At 56.3% G+C, this 16,876-nt stretch overlaps 2 protein-coding genes across 2 annotated transcripts; both read left to right on the forward strand.

Moving 5' to 3' along the window:
- The first annotated feature begins 3,119 nt into the window (after positions 1 to 3,119).
- LOC123663024 lies at positions 3,120 to 3,866 on the forward strand. Its single transcript, XM_045597766.1, has one exon. The coding sequence runs from the start codon at positions 3,120 to 3,122 to the stop codon at positions 3,864 to 3,866; it is 747 nt and encodes a 248-aa protein (XP_045453722.1).
- An 11,005-nt stretch (positions 3,867 to 14,871) lies between these two features.
- Positions 14,872 to 16,538, forward strand: LOC123663025. Its single transcript, XM_045597767.1, has 2 exons — positions 14,872 to 14,889; positions 14,979 to 16,538. Exons 1-2 carry the CDS (start codon positions 14,872 to 14,874, stop codon positions 16,536 to 16,538), a joined length of 1,578 nt encoding a protein of 525 aa, XP_045453723.1.
- Positions 16,539 to 16,876: the final 338 nt, after the last annotated feature.

Genomic DNA, 16,876 nt, shown 5'->3' on the forward strand with positions numbered 1-16,876 from the left:
CGGCCACTCCGTCCATCGTACCAAGTGCGTATCCGCTCCCCCTCCGTACGTCCACGAAGCCCGCAGAGGCCGGAGCGATCACCGCGACCGACCCGTCCAGGTCGCCCAGCCAATCGCCGCGATCGGGGACCGCGTAGGGCTCCGCCACTATCGCAATCTTAATGCCCCACTGTGCCATGCTCTCGATCAGCAGATCTTGAGCTCTGGCACAGTGGTTCACATTAGCCTGCAAGAACTTAATGGACGCCATTAATTATCGGCGTCCATTAAATCCTCCACTGGCTTAGCAGCCGGCGCGTCGACGACGGTAGCCTTTACGGGTCTGTCTTTGCGCCTGCCACTCTTGTTGGTCTTTCCCTTTTTCTTGTCGTAGTCGGGGCACTTCCTGTCGCCAATTTTGTGGTTGGCGGGCCGGTCCGCCGCCGCACATATGGCGCACTTCGGCTCGGCTTTGCACTCGCGAAGTCTGTGGCCCGACTCGCCACAGCGGTAGCAGGCGCCGCTGCGGTCCACTTCGCGAGTGCACTTCGCGCCGACGTGCCCCGTCTCCTGGCACCGGAAGCACCTCAGCGGCCTCGGTTCGAGCAGCCGGACCCTCGCCGTGGTCCAGCCGACGCGCAATCGTCCTTCACGGGCGACTTTTCGCGCCGCGACCACCGGGCAGCTCACCCAGAGCGAGCCGTTGGGGGCGAGGGAGCCAGCCTTCACGTCGTCCGGCTGACACCCACCCTCCGCGGCCAGTGCTCGGGTGACCTCCTCGGCGGTGACGGAGTCGTCGAGCCCCATGACCCGCAGCTCGACCCTCTTCGAAGGCCGCTGCACTCTGACGTCTTCCGTGCCGAGGACTTCCCGCAATTTCGAGGCGAGAAGGTCGGCCTTCTCGCCTTTCTCCGCTCCAGGGACCTCGATGATCCGGGAACCCGTCGCGCCCGTTCGGATCTTGAGCGTTTGGATTCCCAGACCATCGAGGTCTATCCTGCTGCGGGCCTCCTTGATTACAGAGGCGTACGTGACGCCTCTGTCCTTCGCCTCCGGCTGCAGCGTTATCGAAACCGCCGCCGAAGACGGCGCCCGCAACTTCTTTTTCGGCTTTGCTTCTTTCGAAGCAGCCGTAGCCGCACCCTTGTCTGGCTTCCCGGCCTTCCGTCCGAGGACGGTAGACCAGGTCTCCCGTGCGGCAGGAGTCGCGGGCGCCGGTTTCGCAGCAGGTTTCGGCGCTGCTGCCGGAGTCTCGACCGCGTTCGCGGTCTTACCCTTCTTTTTCTTTCTCTCCCGTCCGTTTGGCTTCCCCCTCTTCGGAGCCGGATTCGCTGGCGGCGTCAACGTCGTGACCGCCGCCTGGTCGGCCGGCTCGGAAGCTGGGGCCTCTCTGTCCTTCCTCGCGTCCAGAGCGACACGCTGCGCTTTGGCCGGTAAGAGCCGGTCGCTCAACGCCTCGATCTTGGCGTCGATCGAGGCGTTGAGCATGTCGCTCAGTTTGGACGCGAGAGAGCGTTCACGTTCGTCCCAGTCGTCGGGACGCAGAGATTTATGCGCCGCAGTCTGCGACAGCATGAATCTATCCATTTTTTCTTCCAGGGCGTTGAACTTCGACCTCCACTCCTCCTTCTCCTTTCGAAGTTCGGCAACCAACGCCCTGAGGTGGACGACCTCGTCAGTCGCGTTGCGATTGGCGAGTTCCTCCACCACCTCCTTCATGCCTTTGCGCACTTGTTTAAGGGCCTTGATATAAGTGCCCTTGAGGTTTCTCGAGCTTCCGGTCACCTTTTGCAGAAGCTCAAGGTAACCTTCCGCTCGAGAAAGCGCGTCTCCACATCTTCCGGCGTCGTCGCTGAGCGACATGTCCGACTGACGCGAGCTTGTCCTGGATTGGACCGCACGCGCCATGTCGGCCAGCTCGCTCTCCGCCTGGATTTTCCGTTCGCGCTCCTTTTCGTCGTTAAGGCGACGTCTGGCTTCGGCCAGTCCGACGTATTGGCCGGTTGTAGCCGGTCGACCTCGGCCTCTGCCAGGCGTCGCCCTTTTCCTTTCATTTTCCTCCTCCGAGGAGCCCGGAGACAGGATTCTTTTCCTAAACTGAGGCTTTCGGCGGCGGGAAGATCCCAACGACATGTTGTCCTCGGAATCTGATCCCGCCCCCCAAAACCTCCCGTCGACCGAGGAGAGAGAGCCGACGCTGTCCACACGCGTGAGGACAACTCGCGGCTGTCTCACCCCGCCAGTAACTCCGCCCTTCTCGGGCCCAACGTCTTCACCGCCCTTCTCGGGCACTACGTCCACTCCGCCCTTCTCGGGCACTACCTCAACTCCGCCCTTCTCGGGCCTCTCGTCGGAACCGGAAAGCTCCGAAACATAAACACGTGATTTGCCCATCCCAGATTCGACAGGGCTGCGCGCCGAAGCGCGAAGGGATTCTCCATTGCCTGAGGCGCCGGTACCCTCCTGGGTTAATAATGTTTTAATGCACGTATCCATGTTTAGGGGATGACACAGTTAGACCGAACCTCCCATCGGCCACGCATCCCTTCGCGCTGTGTCGCCGCTTAGGATTTGGGGTAATTTTTATAGAGGTCTTCTTCCTCTAGATCCGGCCGGTTAAGGCAAGACCCCTCGGTCCCGCACGAAGCCGCGAGACATGACCACGACACCTCGCACGGGGTTACGAGCTTATGAGGCGTAGAGCGGACGGGAAACCCGCCCACTCTACCCGACGGCGGGGTCACCGCCGCCGAGGTCGCCCGTCCACTTGGAGCAGGGGGGAAAATCCCCACCCCGCTTCTCCGCGCCTTCGCAGCGCCACACTCACCAAATCACCAAGGGGGGCGAACGATGATGATAAAATAAATAAAATAATAAATAAATAAATAAATAAATAACGCTCACCCCGCCCTCTAGTGCCGGGGGGACCGCCAAGGTCCACATCCCACTCCGCGCCCTCTCTTCCGGCGCCGCGTGAAAGGCTAGGCCATTCCACGCGAACTCCGCGCCCACCGATCTACACCGATGGGAGCAAGCTTGAGGGCAAAGTGGGTGGCGCTGTGACATGCTGGCAGGACGGCAGGGAAACGGGACATGCAAAGTTCTCGCTGCCGGACTACTGCAGCGTGTTCCAGGCGGAGATGGTGGCCATCTACAGAGCCCTCAAGCTCATGACAACAAAAAAGTCCCTAAAAACAGCAGCGGTGCTCAGCGATTCGAAGTCGGCACTAATGTGCCTGGCCGACCCGAACGGTCTGAACCCTATAGCCCAAAAAATTCGTGAAAAGATTGCGGATCTCACAGCCTCTGGGGGACAAATAAGCATGTTTTGGGTGAAAGCACATGACACGATCCCTGGCAATGAGAGAGCGGACGAATTAGCAAAGGAAGCTGCAACAAAACTAAAAGGTAGACATGCATACGACCTGTTCCCGCTCTCTCACGCCAAAAGAATTCTAAGGGATGCGACAATCTTAGAATGGCAGGCAAGATACGAGGAAGCTGCCGCGGGCGGAACAACAAGGATGTTCTTCCCTGAGGTAAGAAAGGCCCACAAAATAATCAAAAAGATCAGAATGGACAACTGCTTAGCCCAACTATTTACCGGACACGGAGGCTTCAGGTCGTACCTCTACAAGAGAAAAATTTGCAGCACCCCTTATTGCGTGTGTGACGACCAAACCGAGGAAACGGTAGAACATATCCTATTTGACTGCCCGAGGTTCAGCAAATTAAGGCATGATATAGAAAATGAGACGGACACCAATATAGAGAAGCACAATCTGCCCATAATCATTGAGGATGATCGCCACAGGAAAAAGTTTTTATCCTACGCAAGGAAAGTCGTTCAGAAAGCTGGTGTGGCAAACGGGGCGAACTACAATTAGTGGTACTAGAGGGAGTGCTACTGGCTGGGACCCGCGTGAGTCCCGAGTCCACAGTCGCACTGGCTTCCGCCTGTCGACCAAGGGCCCAGCCGGGACCCACCACCTCTATCCCTCCCTAACCCTGACCCTTCCCTTCCCAATTATTACAGTATTACTAGGAAATTATTATAGGAAAACTTTATATCATTATTATTGAATTAGATGTATCTAACTTATACTAGATGTAGTTGAACTTTAGTTAGGAAATTATTGTATTATAATGAAATTATGAAATTATGAAATCTTTGAAATTATGAAATTATGAAATTATTAAATTATGAAATTATGAACTTATGAAATTATGAAATTATGAAATTATGATATTATGAAATTATGAAATTATTAAATTATTAAATTACTAAATTATGAAATTACGAAATTATGAAATTGTAAATTATGAAACTATGAAATTATCAAATTATGAAATTATGTAATTAGTAAGTAAGTTGTGAAAATATGAATTATTATATTAAATTATAATTATATCATTATTAAATTGAAATGTATTGTATTCGAATTATATGTAGTCTAAATTAAATATTAAAATTATTATATTATTATAAGGAAATTACTATGCTAAGTTATCATAGTATTATTATTGAATTGAAATGTATCTGACTTAAATTAGATGTTGTCTAACTTAAGTTAGAAAATTATTATGTTATTATTATAAAATTACTATATTAAATTGTGATATTATTACTATTGAATCGAAATGTATCAAAATAGAATTATATGTAGTCTAACTTAAGTTAGAAAACAATTATAGTATTATTAGAAAATTATTATACCACTGTCATATTACTATTGTTGAATTAAAAAATTACTGGCACAAGCGTTGCGAAAGAAAATGGCAACGATAAAAAAAAAAAAAAAAAAAAAAAAAAAAAAAAAAAAAAAAAAAAAAAAAAAAAAAAAAAAAAAAAAAAAAAAAAAAAAAAAAAAACCTAACCTAACCTAACCTAACCTAACCTAACCTAACCTAACCTAACCTAACCTAACCTAACCTAACCTAACCTAACCTAACCTAACCTAACCTAACCTAACCTAACCTAACCTAACCTAACCTAACCTAACCTAACCTAACCTAACCTAACCTAACCTAACCTAACCTAACCTAACCTAACCTAACCTAACCTAACCTAACCTAACCTAACCTAACCTAACCTAACCTAACCTAACCTAACCTAACCTAACCTAACCTAACCTAACCTAACCTAACCTAACCTAACCTAACCTAACCTAACCTAACCTAACCTAACCTAACCTAACCTAACCTAACCTAACCTAACCTAACCTAACCTAACCTAACCTAACCTAACCTAACCTAACCTAACCTAACCTAACCTAACCTAACCTAACCTAACCTAACCTAACCTAACCTAACCTAACCTAACCTAACCTAACCTAACCTAACCTAACCTAACCTAACCTAACCTAACCTAACCTAACCTAACCTAACCTAACCTAACCTAACCTAACCTAACCTAACCTAACCTAACCTAACCTAACCTAACCTAACCTAACCTAACCTAACCTAACCTAACCTAACCTAACCTAACCTAACCTAACCTAACCTAACCTAACCTCACCTAACCTAACCTAACCTAACCTAACCTAACCTAACCTAACCTAACCTAACCTAACCTAACCTAACCTAACCTAACCTAACCTAACCTAACCTAACCTAACCTAACCTAACCTAACCTAACCTAACCTAACCTAACCTAACCTAACCTAACCTAACCTAACCTAACCTAACCTAACCTAACCTAACCTAACCTAACCTAACCTAACCTAACCTAACCTAACCTAACCTAACCTAACCTAACCTTTTTTTTTTTTTTTTTTTTTTTTTTTTACGTGTGGAAAATCCTTCATGGACACCCTCCGGTTGGGGGGGCTCGGAGGGGAGTCAGACTCTTACTGAACAAAAACCACACGTGTGTTCCGCCTATGCGCTTGTGGCGAGATCGCGAGGACACAAAGCTCTTTCGCGATCCCGCCGGCGCCTGCCCAGACTAGGGCCCGTCGTCGTCGCCGCAAAAGCGACAGCGACCCGAGAGAGGATCCCTTGAACACATAAGATCACCTCTCTCCGTCCTCCTCGGGATCGTGCGATGCGGTCGATAGATCCCCCGACCTATCGCCCGCTGATCCAAACTACGGGGGCGGCGGCTGCAGGTTGGCCAGGTAGGCCCTGCGCCGCCGACCGCGTCTACCGCGACGAGACGGAAGCGAGTTCGGATCCCGTTCCCGCTCCCGCTCCGCCGCCTCCTTCCGCAGCATCACGGCGCTGCAGAAGGAGGAGACGGCGCTCCAGTTCTCCTCGCTGCCGACCATGGCCGAGACCACGGCCGGCAGCGAGAGATCCGCTCCGATGGCCGCCGACAGGGCGGCGCGCTCTTCGCACCACGCCGGGCAGACCGCGCGCGTGTGCTCCGCCGTGTCCTCGTGGTGACATTCCGACGTCGGCTCCCGCCCCAGCGCTCGGCACAGATAGCGACCGAAGCAGCCGTGCCCGGTCAGCATCTGCGCCAAGTGGAACGACATCGCACCGTGTCGCCTATCGACCCAGCCGCGCAGAACGGGCCGAATCGCCGCCACCAGCCCCCGACTCGTGATTACGTTCGGGTCCTCGAGATTCTCCGACCACTTCCGGAAGAGGCCATCGCGAGCTTCTCTCCTCCATCGCACGACCTCTTGCGGACGAGGCGGTTCCTCCCTCAGGCGCGCTTCCGTCACGCGCCAGAAGACCGACGCGAGAGCTTCGGCCTCCAGTTCCCACGGGGGGCTGCCGGCGAGGAGACACGACGCGGTGTAGGACACCGTGCGGTACGCCCTCGCAGCCCGCAGCGCGATAGCGCGGTGCGGCCCGCGAATCAGCGACACGTTCCGCGCGCAGAGAGCGCCCGCCCAAATCGGAGCGCCATACAACGCCATCGAACGCACGACGCCCACGAAGAGGCGTCTGCATTTGTCGGCGGGCCCTTCTAGGTTGGGCAGTAGACTCCCGAGCGCTCCGGCGGCGGCCAGAAGCTTCGGGGTCAGCCGCCGGAAGTGTTCGTCGAACTTCCAGCGACCGTCGAGAACGATGCCCAGGTACTTCATCGTCGACCCGACGGCGATCGAAGTACCCCCGACGACTATCGACGTCCCGGGCGGAGGAGCGGCCCTCGGCCCGTGAAAGGCCAGGACCTCCGTCTTCTGTAAGGCGACCTCCAGCCCGAGAGCCCGAATTCTGGCCACCACCTGCGCGACGCCGGCCGTGGCGAGGCGGCCCGCCTCGCGGTGCCCGCCGGCGCGGACGGTGACGAGAGTGTCGTCTGCGTAGCAGATGACCGACACTCCCGGCAACGTGGCACCGCGGAGCACCCAGTCGTAGCCGATGTTCCACAGGAGCGGTCCGAGGACCGAACCCTGCGGAACGCCGCACGACATGGACCGCCTCGACAGACCGCCGCCGCCTATCGGGAACTCTACTGCCCTTCCCGCAAAGTAAGCTCCGATGAGCCTACGCAAGTAGCGTGGGATGCCGTGGTAAGCCAGCGCCACCCTCACCGTCTCCCAGGGCAGAGAGTTGAACGCGTTGGTCACGTCCAGCGAGACCGCCCACAACACTCCACCCCGGGAGACCGCCGATTCGGCGAGGTCCCTGAGGTGGGCGATGGCCGCGACGGTCGACCGGCCCCGACGAAATCCATACTGCGCCTCGTGCAATCCCGGGTTCATCGACTCGAGAATTCGAGTCGCCAGGACGCGCTCGAACACCTTACTGATCTCGTCGAGGAGCACGATCGGTCGATAGGCCGAAGGCTGTTCGGCCGACCGTCCGTCCTTCTTCAGCAGGACGAGCCTGCCCGTCTTCCACACCCGGGGAAACCGGCCCTGCTCCAGGCACCTGTCGAACAGGGCCCGAATTCTGCCACCCATGCTACCCGTCGCGAGGCTCAGCACCTTTCCCGGCACGCCGTCCGGGCCCGGGGCGGTGCGCTTCGATTTGAGCCTCGCGACGGCCGCACCGAGCTCCGCCTCGGTCACAGGGGGGATCCCGCTCTCCGCGAGACGCGGCTCCGCGACACCCATAGCCGGTGGGCTCCACTCGTTCCTATGAGGGAAGAGGGACTCGACTACGCGCTGCAAGATTTGCGGCTGCAAACTCGTGGTCAGAGGGGGTGCCCACGGACGGAGCTTCTTCCGCACCGCCCGGTACGGCCTGCCCCACGGGTCTCTGTCCAGAGTTCGCAGCCACTCGTCCCAGCACGATTCCTTAGCGCGTGCAATGCCCGCCTGCAGCGCTTTGCAGGCGGACCGGTAGGAGTCGTACAGGCCGTCCTCTGCGGCCTGGTCCCTTCTTCGCCTCCGCCTGTAGTTGGTGAATCGGCGGCGCGATCTCACGCAGGCTTCGCGCAAGTCGCGGAGCTCCGGACGCCACCAGTACAAGTGCCGCCTCGGCGGGAACGGCTTCGCCCTCGGCATCGCCGCGTCGCAGATCCGCGCTAGCGATTCGCGGATGCCCTCTGCTTCCTCGTCGACGGAAAGGGCCGGTTCCGAAGGTCGGCGGATCCATTCCTCCACTATCGCAGCCTCCACGGCGATCTCCGCATCCATCCGACTCAGCACCCAGCGCGGGCCGGTGCCGATCGGGACGCTCGAGTCGGACGCGTTCGAACGCGACGAGGAGACGTCGAACCGAATGTACCGGTGGTCGGAGAGGGTCTCGACGTCGGTCAAGACTCTCCAACCCCGGACGCGGTTGTGGAGGTTTCGGGACGCGAAAGTCACGTCCACAATGGACCCACCGCTCCTTCGCACGCAGGTGTTCCTCGTACCCCGGTTCAGCAACGTGAGGCCCGTTGCCACCGCCCATTCCTCCATGATCGCGCCCCTCGCGTCAGTCGCCGGAGCCCCCCAGGTCACCGACCTGGCGTTGAAGTCGCCGGCGACCAGAACGGCACGGTGCGGCCGCCGAGCGATCGACGCCCCGATCTCCGCGAGCATTGCCTCGAAGTCGGCGAGACTCCGGCTCGGGGGAGCGTACACGCCGATGACGGCCACTCCGTCCATCGTACCGAGTGCGTATCCGCTCCCCCTCCGGACGTCCACGAAGCCCGCAGAGGCCGGAGCGATCACCGCGACCGACCCGTCCAGGTCGCCCAGCCAATCGCCGCGATCGGGGACCGCGTAGGGCTCCGCCACTATCGCGATCTTAATGCCCCACTGTGCCATGCTCTCGATCAGCAGATCTTGAGCTCTGGCACAGTGGTTCACATTGGCCTGCAAGAACTTAATGGACGCCATTAATTATCGGCGTCCATTAAATCCTCCACTGGCTTAGCAGCCGGCGCGTCGACGATGGTAGCCTTTACGGGCCTGTCTTTGCGCCTGCCACTCTTGTTGGTCTTTCCCTTTTTCTTGTTGTAGTCGGGGCACCTCCTGTCGCCAATTTTGTGGTTGGCGGGCCGGTCCGCCGCCGCACATATGGCGCACTTCGGCTCGGCTTTGCACTCGCGAAGTCTGTGGCCCGACTCGCCACAGCGGTAGCAGGCGCCGCTGCGGTCCACTTCGCGAGTGCACTTCGCGCCGACGTGCCCCGTCTCCTGGCACCGGAAGCACCTCAGCGGCCTCGGTTCGAGCAGCCGGACCCTCGCCGTGGTCCAGCCGACGCGCAATCGTCCTTCACGGGCGACTTTTCGCGCCGCGACCACCGGGCAGCTCACCCAGAGCGAGCCGTTGGGGGCGAGGGAGCCAGCCTTCACGTCGTCCGGCTGACACCCACCCTCCGCGGCCAGTGCTCGGGTGACCTCCTCGGCGGTGACGGAGTCGTCGAGCCCCATGACCCGCAGCTCGACCCTCTTCGAAGGCCGCTGCACTCTGACGTCTTCCGTGCCGAGGACTTCCCGCAATTTCGAGGCGAGAAGGTCGGCCTTCTCACCTTTCTCCGCTCCAGGGACCTCGATGATCCGGGAACCCGTCGCGCCCGTTCGGATCTTGAGCGTTTGGATTCCCAGACCATCGAGGTCTATCCTGCTGCGGGCCTCCTTGATTACAGAGGCGTACGTGACGCCTCTGTCCTTCGCCTCCGGCTGCAGCGTTATCGAAACCGCCGCCGAAGACGGCGCCCGCAACTTCTTTTTCGGCTTTGCTTCTTTCGAAGCAGCCGTAGCCGCAGCCTTGCCTGGCTTCCCGGCCTTCCGTCCGAGGACGGTAGACCAGGTCTCCCGTGCGGCAGGAGTCGCGGGCGCCGGTTTCGCAGCAGGTTTCGGCGCTGCCGCCGGAGTCTCGACCGCGTTCGCGGTCTTACCCTTCTTTTTCTTTCTCTCCCGTCCGTTTGGCTTCCCCCTCTTCGGAGCCGGATTCGCTGGCGGGGTCAACGTCGTGACCGCCGCCTGGTCGGCCGGCTCGGAAGCTGGGGCCTCTCTGTCCTTCCTCGCGTCCAGAGCGACACGCTGCGCTTTGGCCGGTAAGAGCCGGTCGCTCAACGCCTCGATCTTGGCGTCGATCGAGGCGTTGAGCATGTCGCTCAGTTTGGACGCGAGAGAGCGTTCACGTTCGTCCCAGTCGTCGGGACGCAGAGATTTATGCGCCGCAGCCTGCGACAGCATGAATCTATCCATTTTTTCTTCCAGGGCGTTGAACTTCGACCTCCACTCCTCCTTCTCCTTTCGAAGTTCGGCAACCAACGCCCTGAGGTGGACGACCTCGTCAGTCGCGTTGCGATTGGCGAGTTCCTCCACCACCTCCTTCATGCCTTTGCGCACTTGTTTAAGGGCCTTGATATAAGTGCCCTTGAGGTTTCTCGAGCTTCCGGTCACCTTTTGCAGAAGCTCAAGGTAACCTTCCGCTCGAGAAAGCGCGTCTCTACATCTTCCGGCGTCGTCGCTGAGCGACATGTCCGACTGACGCGAGCTTGTCCTGGATTGGACCGCACGTGCCATGTCGGCCACCTCGCTCTCCGCCTGGATTTTACGTTCCCGCTCCTTTTCGTCGTTAAGGCGACGTTTGGCTTCGGCCAGTCTGACGTATTGGCCGGTTGTAGCCGGTCGACCTCGGCCTCTGCCAGGCGTCGCCCTTTTCCTCTCATTTTCCTCCTCCGAGGAGCCCGGAGAGAGGATCCTCTTTCTAAAGGGCTTTCGGCGGCGGGAAGATCCCAACGACATGTTGTCGTCGGAATCTGATCCCGCCCCCCAAAACCTCCCGTCGACCGAGGAGAGAGAGCCGACGCTGTCCACACGCGTGAGGACAACTCGCGGCTGTCTCACCCCGCCAGTAACTCCGCCCTTCTCGGGCCCAACGTCTTCACCGCCCTTCTCGGGCACTACGTCCACTCCGCCCTTCTCGGGCACTACCTCAACTCCGCCCTTCTCGGGCCTCTCGTCGGAACCGGAAAGCTCCGAAACACAAACACGTGATTTGCCCATCCCAGATTCGACAGGGCTGCGCGCCGAAGCGCGAAGGGATTCTCCATTGCCTGAGGCGCCGGTACCCTCCTGGGTTAATAATGTTTTAATGCACGTATCCATGTTTAGGGGATGACACAGTTAGACCGAACCTCCCATCGGCCACGCATCCCTTCGCGCTGTGTCGCCGCTTAGGATTCGGGGTAATTTTTATAGAGGTCTTCTTCCTCTAGATCCGGCCGGTTAAGGCAAGACCCCTCGGTCCCGCACGAAGCCGCGAGACATGACCACGACACCTCGCACGGGGTTACGAGCTTATGAGGCGTAGAGCGGACGGGAAAGCCGCCCACTCTACCCGACGGCGGGGTCACCGCCGCCGAGGTCGCCCGTCCACTGGGAGCAGGGGGGAAAATCCCCACCCCGCTTCTCCGCGCCTTCGCAGCGCCACACTCACCAAATCACCAAGGGGGGCGAGCGATGATGATAAAATAAATAAATAAAAATAATAAATAAATAAATAAATAAATAAATAACGCTCACCCCGCCCTCTAGTGCCGGGGGGACCGCCAAGGTCCACATCCCACTCCGCGCCCTCTCTTCCGGCGCCGCGTGAAAGGCTAGGCCATTCCACGCAAACTCCGCGCTCCCTCGTGGCGCAATGTGCGATCACAGGACCACTCCAGTACAAGACCAGAGCGGGACCCGGACGCCTCGCCTGGTGTTGGTCCGCGGGGGTCCGTAGACCCCTACCGCCTGCAGTCATTCGACTGCGGCGACACTCCCCTATCCGCCAAACGGGGGACGCGCCCAGGTAGAAGTCCAGGAACTCCTCCCCTTGGAGCCCAGGTCCCAGACCTAGGTCTGGGGCCTGGGCTCCAAAGGCCTGGGTAACCTAACCTAACCTAACCTAACCTAACCTAACCTAACCTAACCTAACCTAACCTAACCTAACCTAACCTAACCTAACCTAACCTAACCTAACCTAACCTAACCTTTTTTTTTTTTTTTTTTTTACGTGGGGGAAAATCCTTCATGGACACCCTCGGCGCGGGGACACCGAGGGGAGTCAGACTCTTACTGAATAAAAACCGCCACGTGTGTTCTGCCGTACGCCAATGTGGCGGGATCACAAGGACACATTGTTCTTTCGCAATCCCGCCGGCGCTTGCCCTTGCGGGCCCGTCGCGGAGAGTTTCGCAGCTCTCCGAAAGACGCACTCGAACACAAGAAGTGCGTCTTCCTCCTCTGGGCCGACTAGTGCGGACGACAGATACCCCTTTATCTGTCGCCCGCCAGCCCGGCAAGTGGGGGGTTTAACCCCCACTCCCACACGCTAAGGAGACATTGGCGCAGCCTCCTCAGTTGCCTGACGGCTTTCTCTCCTTTGAGCGGGAGTGGCCACTTTCGCGGCCACTTTCCGATTGGCTTTAGGGGGACGGCAATTCCGTCCCCCCATCACATGCGACGCCGGTCTGCCAGAAGCGGCACAGACCGCGCAATTCGGCGCCTTAGTGCATGTGCGGGCCAAGTGCCCCTCGAGGCCACACCTGTAGCAGAGTCTGCTACGGTCTACCGCCGTCGGACAGGTCGGGCGAGTGTGCCCGATACCCATGCATCCAAAGCAGCGCAACGGGCGCGGCTCCAGAAGCCTGACTCTCGCCGAACTCCAGCCGACCAGAAGTCTGCCGGCTTCGGCGAGTGCCTTCGCTGTCGGGATCGGGCAGCGGAGAACCACTGATCCCATCCCGCTCCCACCGAATGCGATTTCCGCGGCCCTTATGGACCCGGCGTCGCATTTTCCCACTTTTGCCGCCGCGTCGACGACCATCTCTCTCGTGACCGAGTCGTCGAGTCCGGAAACACGCAGGCTGACGTGTCTCTCGGGCCGGACGACTCTAGCCACACTTCCCACGGCTTTTTCGAGCTCCTGTGCGAAACGCTGCGCCACCTCCGGGGCCTCGTCGTTAGACAGCTCTAACAGCCTGGCCCCGGTTGCGGCAGAACGAATGCTTAAGCCCTCCTTAATTCCCAGGCTGGCGAGATTCACCGAACCTGCAGCCTGGCGAATAACATCGGCATAGGTGACCCCCCGTACGATCGCGTCCGGCTTCAGTGCGATGATCACTGCGGGCCGACGGGGGGCCACCAACTTGGGTGTCTTCTTCTTCTTTTTGAGTCCCTTCCGCTGCTGCTGCGGGGCAGCCTTAGCAGCGGCGTCCGACTCAGGAGCTTTGCCCTTATCTTTCTTCTTCTTTTTCTTCTTTGACTTCTTCTTTTTGGCGACGGTGACCCATTCGGCGTCGCCAGCAGCAGCCGGTGTGGCCGGCGTGGCTCCCTCACCCGAGCAGGCCGCCGACGAGGCGGCTATCGCCGCCGCGGCCGCAGCCTTGCGCGGGCGAACTTTCTTCTTTCCAGCGCTAGTGGTTAGCGCTGGCACCTGCTGCGTTGCATCACTCGAGTGGTCCGTCGCCTTGGTCGGCGTCAGCCTCTGCTCGATGCTGGTAAGGCGGGCGTCGAACAGTTCTCGGACCGACGACAACAGCGACGCCCGCATCCTCTCCTCCTTGTCAGTCTCGCTGGTAGTGACTGGAGCCGGGCCCGGAACGACAGCCGGCTGACGCTCCTTGACCAACTCCGCCACTTGGCATTTGAGGTCCTCGACGTCCCTCCTCAGACGAGTGTTCTCCGCTTGCAGTTTGCGGACCTCGTCCGAGGAAGTGCGTTCCTTCAACACCTCCACCCCGAGCCGGATTGAAGTGGCGGCGTCCTTGAGGGCCCTAACGGAGGTACCCTTTAGGTTCATAGACCTGGTTGCCACTTGGTAAATCACGTCGACGTCCTTACCGACCTGCGCACTAATGGCGTCGGCGGTTCGAGCGTCGCTTACGTCCAGACCCATCGCCCGACGTCTTTCCTCCGCATCAGAGATGCTCGCCTCCAGCGCTTTCTCCTTTTCGCGCGAGGCTTCCTCTCTCCTCTGGCAGCGCTTACGCGCCAGCTTCGACGACGTCTGACGGCTCTCCTCGTCCGAAGACAACGCCGACGGAGATGAGAGCAGTCGTTGTCGTTTTCCCGGTTTTCGGGCCTTTCTGTAGGCCGGAAAACTATCGTCGGAGTCGATGGCAGTCAGACCCTCTGACATATTTTCCTGACTCGTAATCGAGCAGGACCTACTCCTTACCTGTCCAGGTTCTGTTCCATACTCATCACTGATGCGCGTTAGCATCACCAGTGGTAGACGTATAGGAAGCGAGCTTACAGCTTCACGGGTAGAAGACCCGTGAACAACACCGCCCTTCTCGGGCTTCCCGTCCTCGCCGCCCTTTGCGGGCGCATCCTCCACTCCGCCCTTCTCGGGCGCTACCTCCACTCCGCCCTTCTCGGGCACTACCTCCACTCCGCCCTTCTCGGGCCTCTCTACGGCGGACGAACCGCGAACACAAACACGATGGGTGCCCTCCCCAGATTCGAACGGGCAGCGTGCATCTGCAGATGCACGGAGGGATTCTCCTTTGCCGGAGGCGCAGGTACCCTCCTGGGGTAATAACGTTTTATTCGTCGTGTCCATGTTGTTGAATGACACAGTTAGACCGAACCTCCCGTCGGCCACGCATCCCTTCGCGCTGTGTCGCCGCTTAGGATTCGGGGTAATTTTTATAGAGGTAATTTTTAGAGAGGAAACCCAGCACTGGATTTCGTTACTAAATGGGGCGAGCAAAACAAATTAAAATTCTCAGCAGCCAAGACACAAGCTATCATATTGACCAGGAAACTGAAGTACGAGGAACCAAAAATCAAAATAAACAACACCGAGATCATCTTTACACCGGATATCAAAATATTGGGACTTACAATAGATAAAAACCTGAATTTTCTAAAACACATCGAACAAGTAACTGCAAAGGCCATTAACATCTATAAAGCTGTGAGTAGAACAGCAAGAGCCCAATGGGGCCTAAACCCGGACATCATTAAAACAATATACATAGCGGTGATTGAACCCATACTGCTATACGGGTCTAATGTCTGGGGCATGAGCGCCCACCGCAAGCAAGTTAGAACCAGACTCGACAAAATCGCCAGACTTTTTGCCAACTTAATTAGCAAGTCACATCGCACTTCCTCCCTAATGTCTGGATGTATTTTGTCGGGTATTCTCCCCCTAGACCTTAGAGCCGTGGAGCAAAGGGAGCTCTATCTAGTGAAAAGGGGTAAGCCTCTGCCAACTCTCCCCGGTAGAGAGCTCGAAATGAGGGCGAGCCCATTCTTACTTCCACACCCCGCTCTCCGGGAAAAGATCAAGTTCGAAGATATCAATGGACGGGCCGAATTAGCGAAGATAGATATACACAAAACGCAAATCTACACCGACGGGAGTAAGCTTGAGGGCAAAGTGGGTGGCGCGGTGACATACTGGCAGGACGGCAGGGAAACGGGACATGCAAAGTTCTCGCTGCCGGACTACTGCAGTGTGTTCCAGGCGGAGATGGTGGCCATTTACCGAGCCCTCAAGCTCATGATAGCAAAGAAGTCCCTCGCAACAGCAGCAGTGCTTAGTGATTCGAAGTCGGCACTGATGTGCCTGGCCGACCCGAACGGTCTGAACCCCATAGCCCAAAAAATTCGAGAAAAAATCACAGATCTCACAGCCACTGGGGGAAACATAAGCTTTTATTGGGTTAAGGCTCACGATACGATCCCTGGCAATGAGAGAGCGGACGAATTAGCCAAGGAAGCTGCAACAAAACTTAAAGGTAGACATGCATACGATCTGTTCCCGCTCTCTCACGCCAAAAGAATTCTGAGGGATGCGACAATCTTAGAATGGCAGGCAAGATACGAGGAAGCTGCCGCGGGCGGAACAACAAGGATGTTCTTCCCCGATGTAAGAAAGGCCCACAGAATAATTAAAAAGATCAAAATGGACAACTGCTTAGCCCAACTACTCACCGGACATGGAGGTTTTAGGTCGTACCTTCACAAAAGAAAAATCTGCAGCACCCCCTATTGCGAATGCGACGATCAAACTGAAGAAACGGTGGAACACATCCTCCTTGACTGCCCGAGGTTCAATATATTAAGACACGACATAGAAAACGAAACGGATACCAACATAAATAAGTACAACCTGCCCATACTCATCGAGGATGACCGCCACAGGAACAAGTTCTTAAATTACGCAAGGAAAGTTATCCAAAAAGCTGGTGTTGCAAATGGGGCGAATTACAATTAGTGGTACTAGAGGAAGTGCTACTGGCTGGGACCCGCGTGAGTTCCGAGTCCACAGTCGCACTGGCTTCCGCCTGTCGACCAAGGGCCCAGCCGGGACCCACCAACTCTATCCATCCCTGACCTCGACCCTTCCCTTCCCAACTATTACATTATCACATTATTATTAGGTAATTATAATAGAAAAACTATATCATAATTGTTGAATTAGATCTATCTAACTTATACTAGATGTAGTCCAACTTTAGTTAGTAAATTATTGTATTATAATGAAATTATTAAATTATGAAAACTTTGAAATTATGAAGTTATGAAACTATTAAATTATGAAATTATGTACTT

The sequence above is a fragment of the Melitaea cinxia genome, chromosome 19 (genome assembly GCF_905220565.1).
Source record: "Melitaea cinxia chromosome 19, ilMelCinx1.1, whole genome shotgun sequence".
Classification (NCBI taxonomy): domain Eukaryota; kingdom Metazoa; phylum Arthropoda; class Insecta; order Lepidoptera; family Nymphalidae; genus Melitaea; species Melitaea cinxia.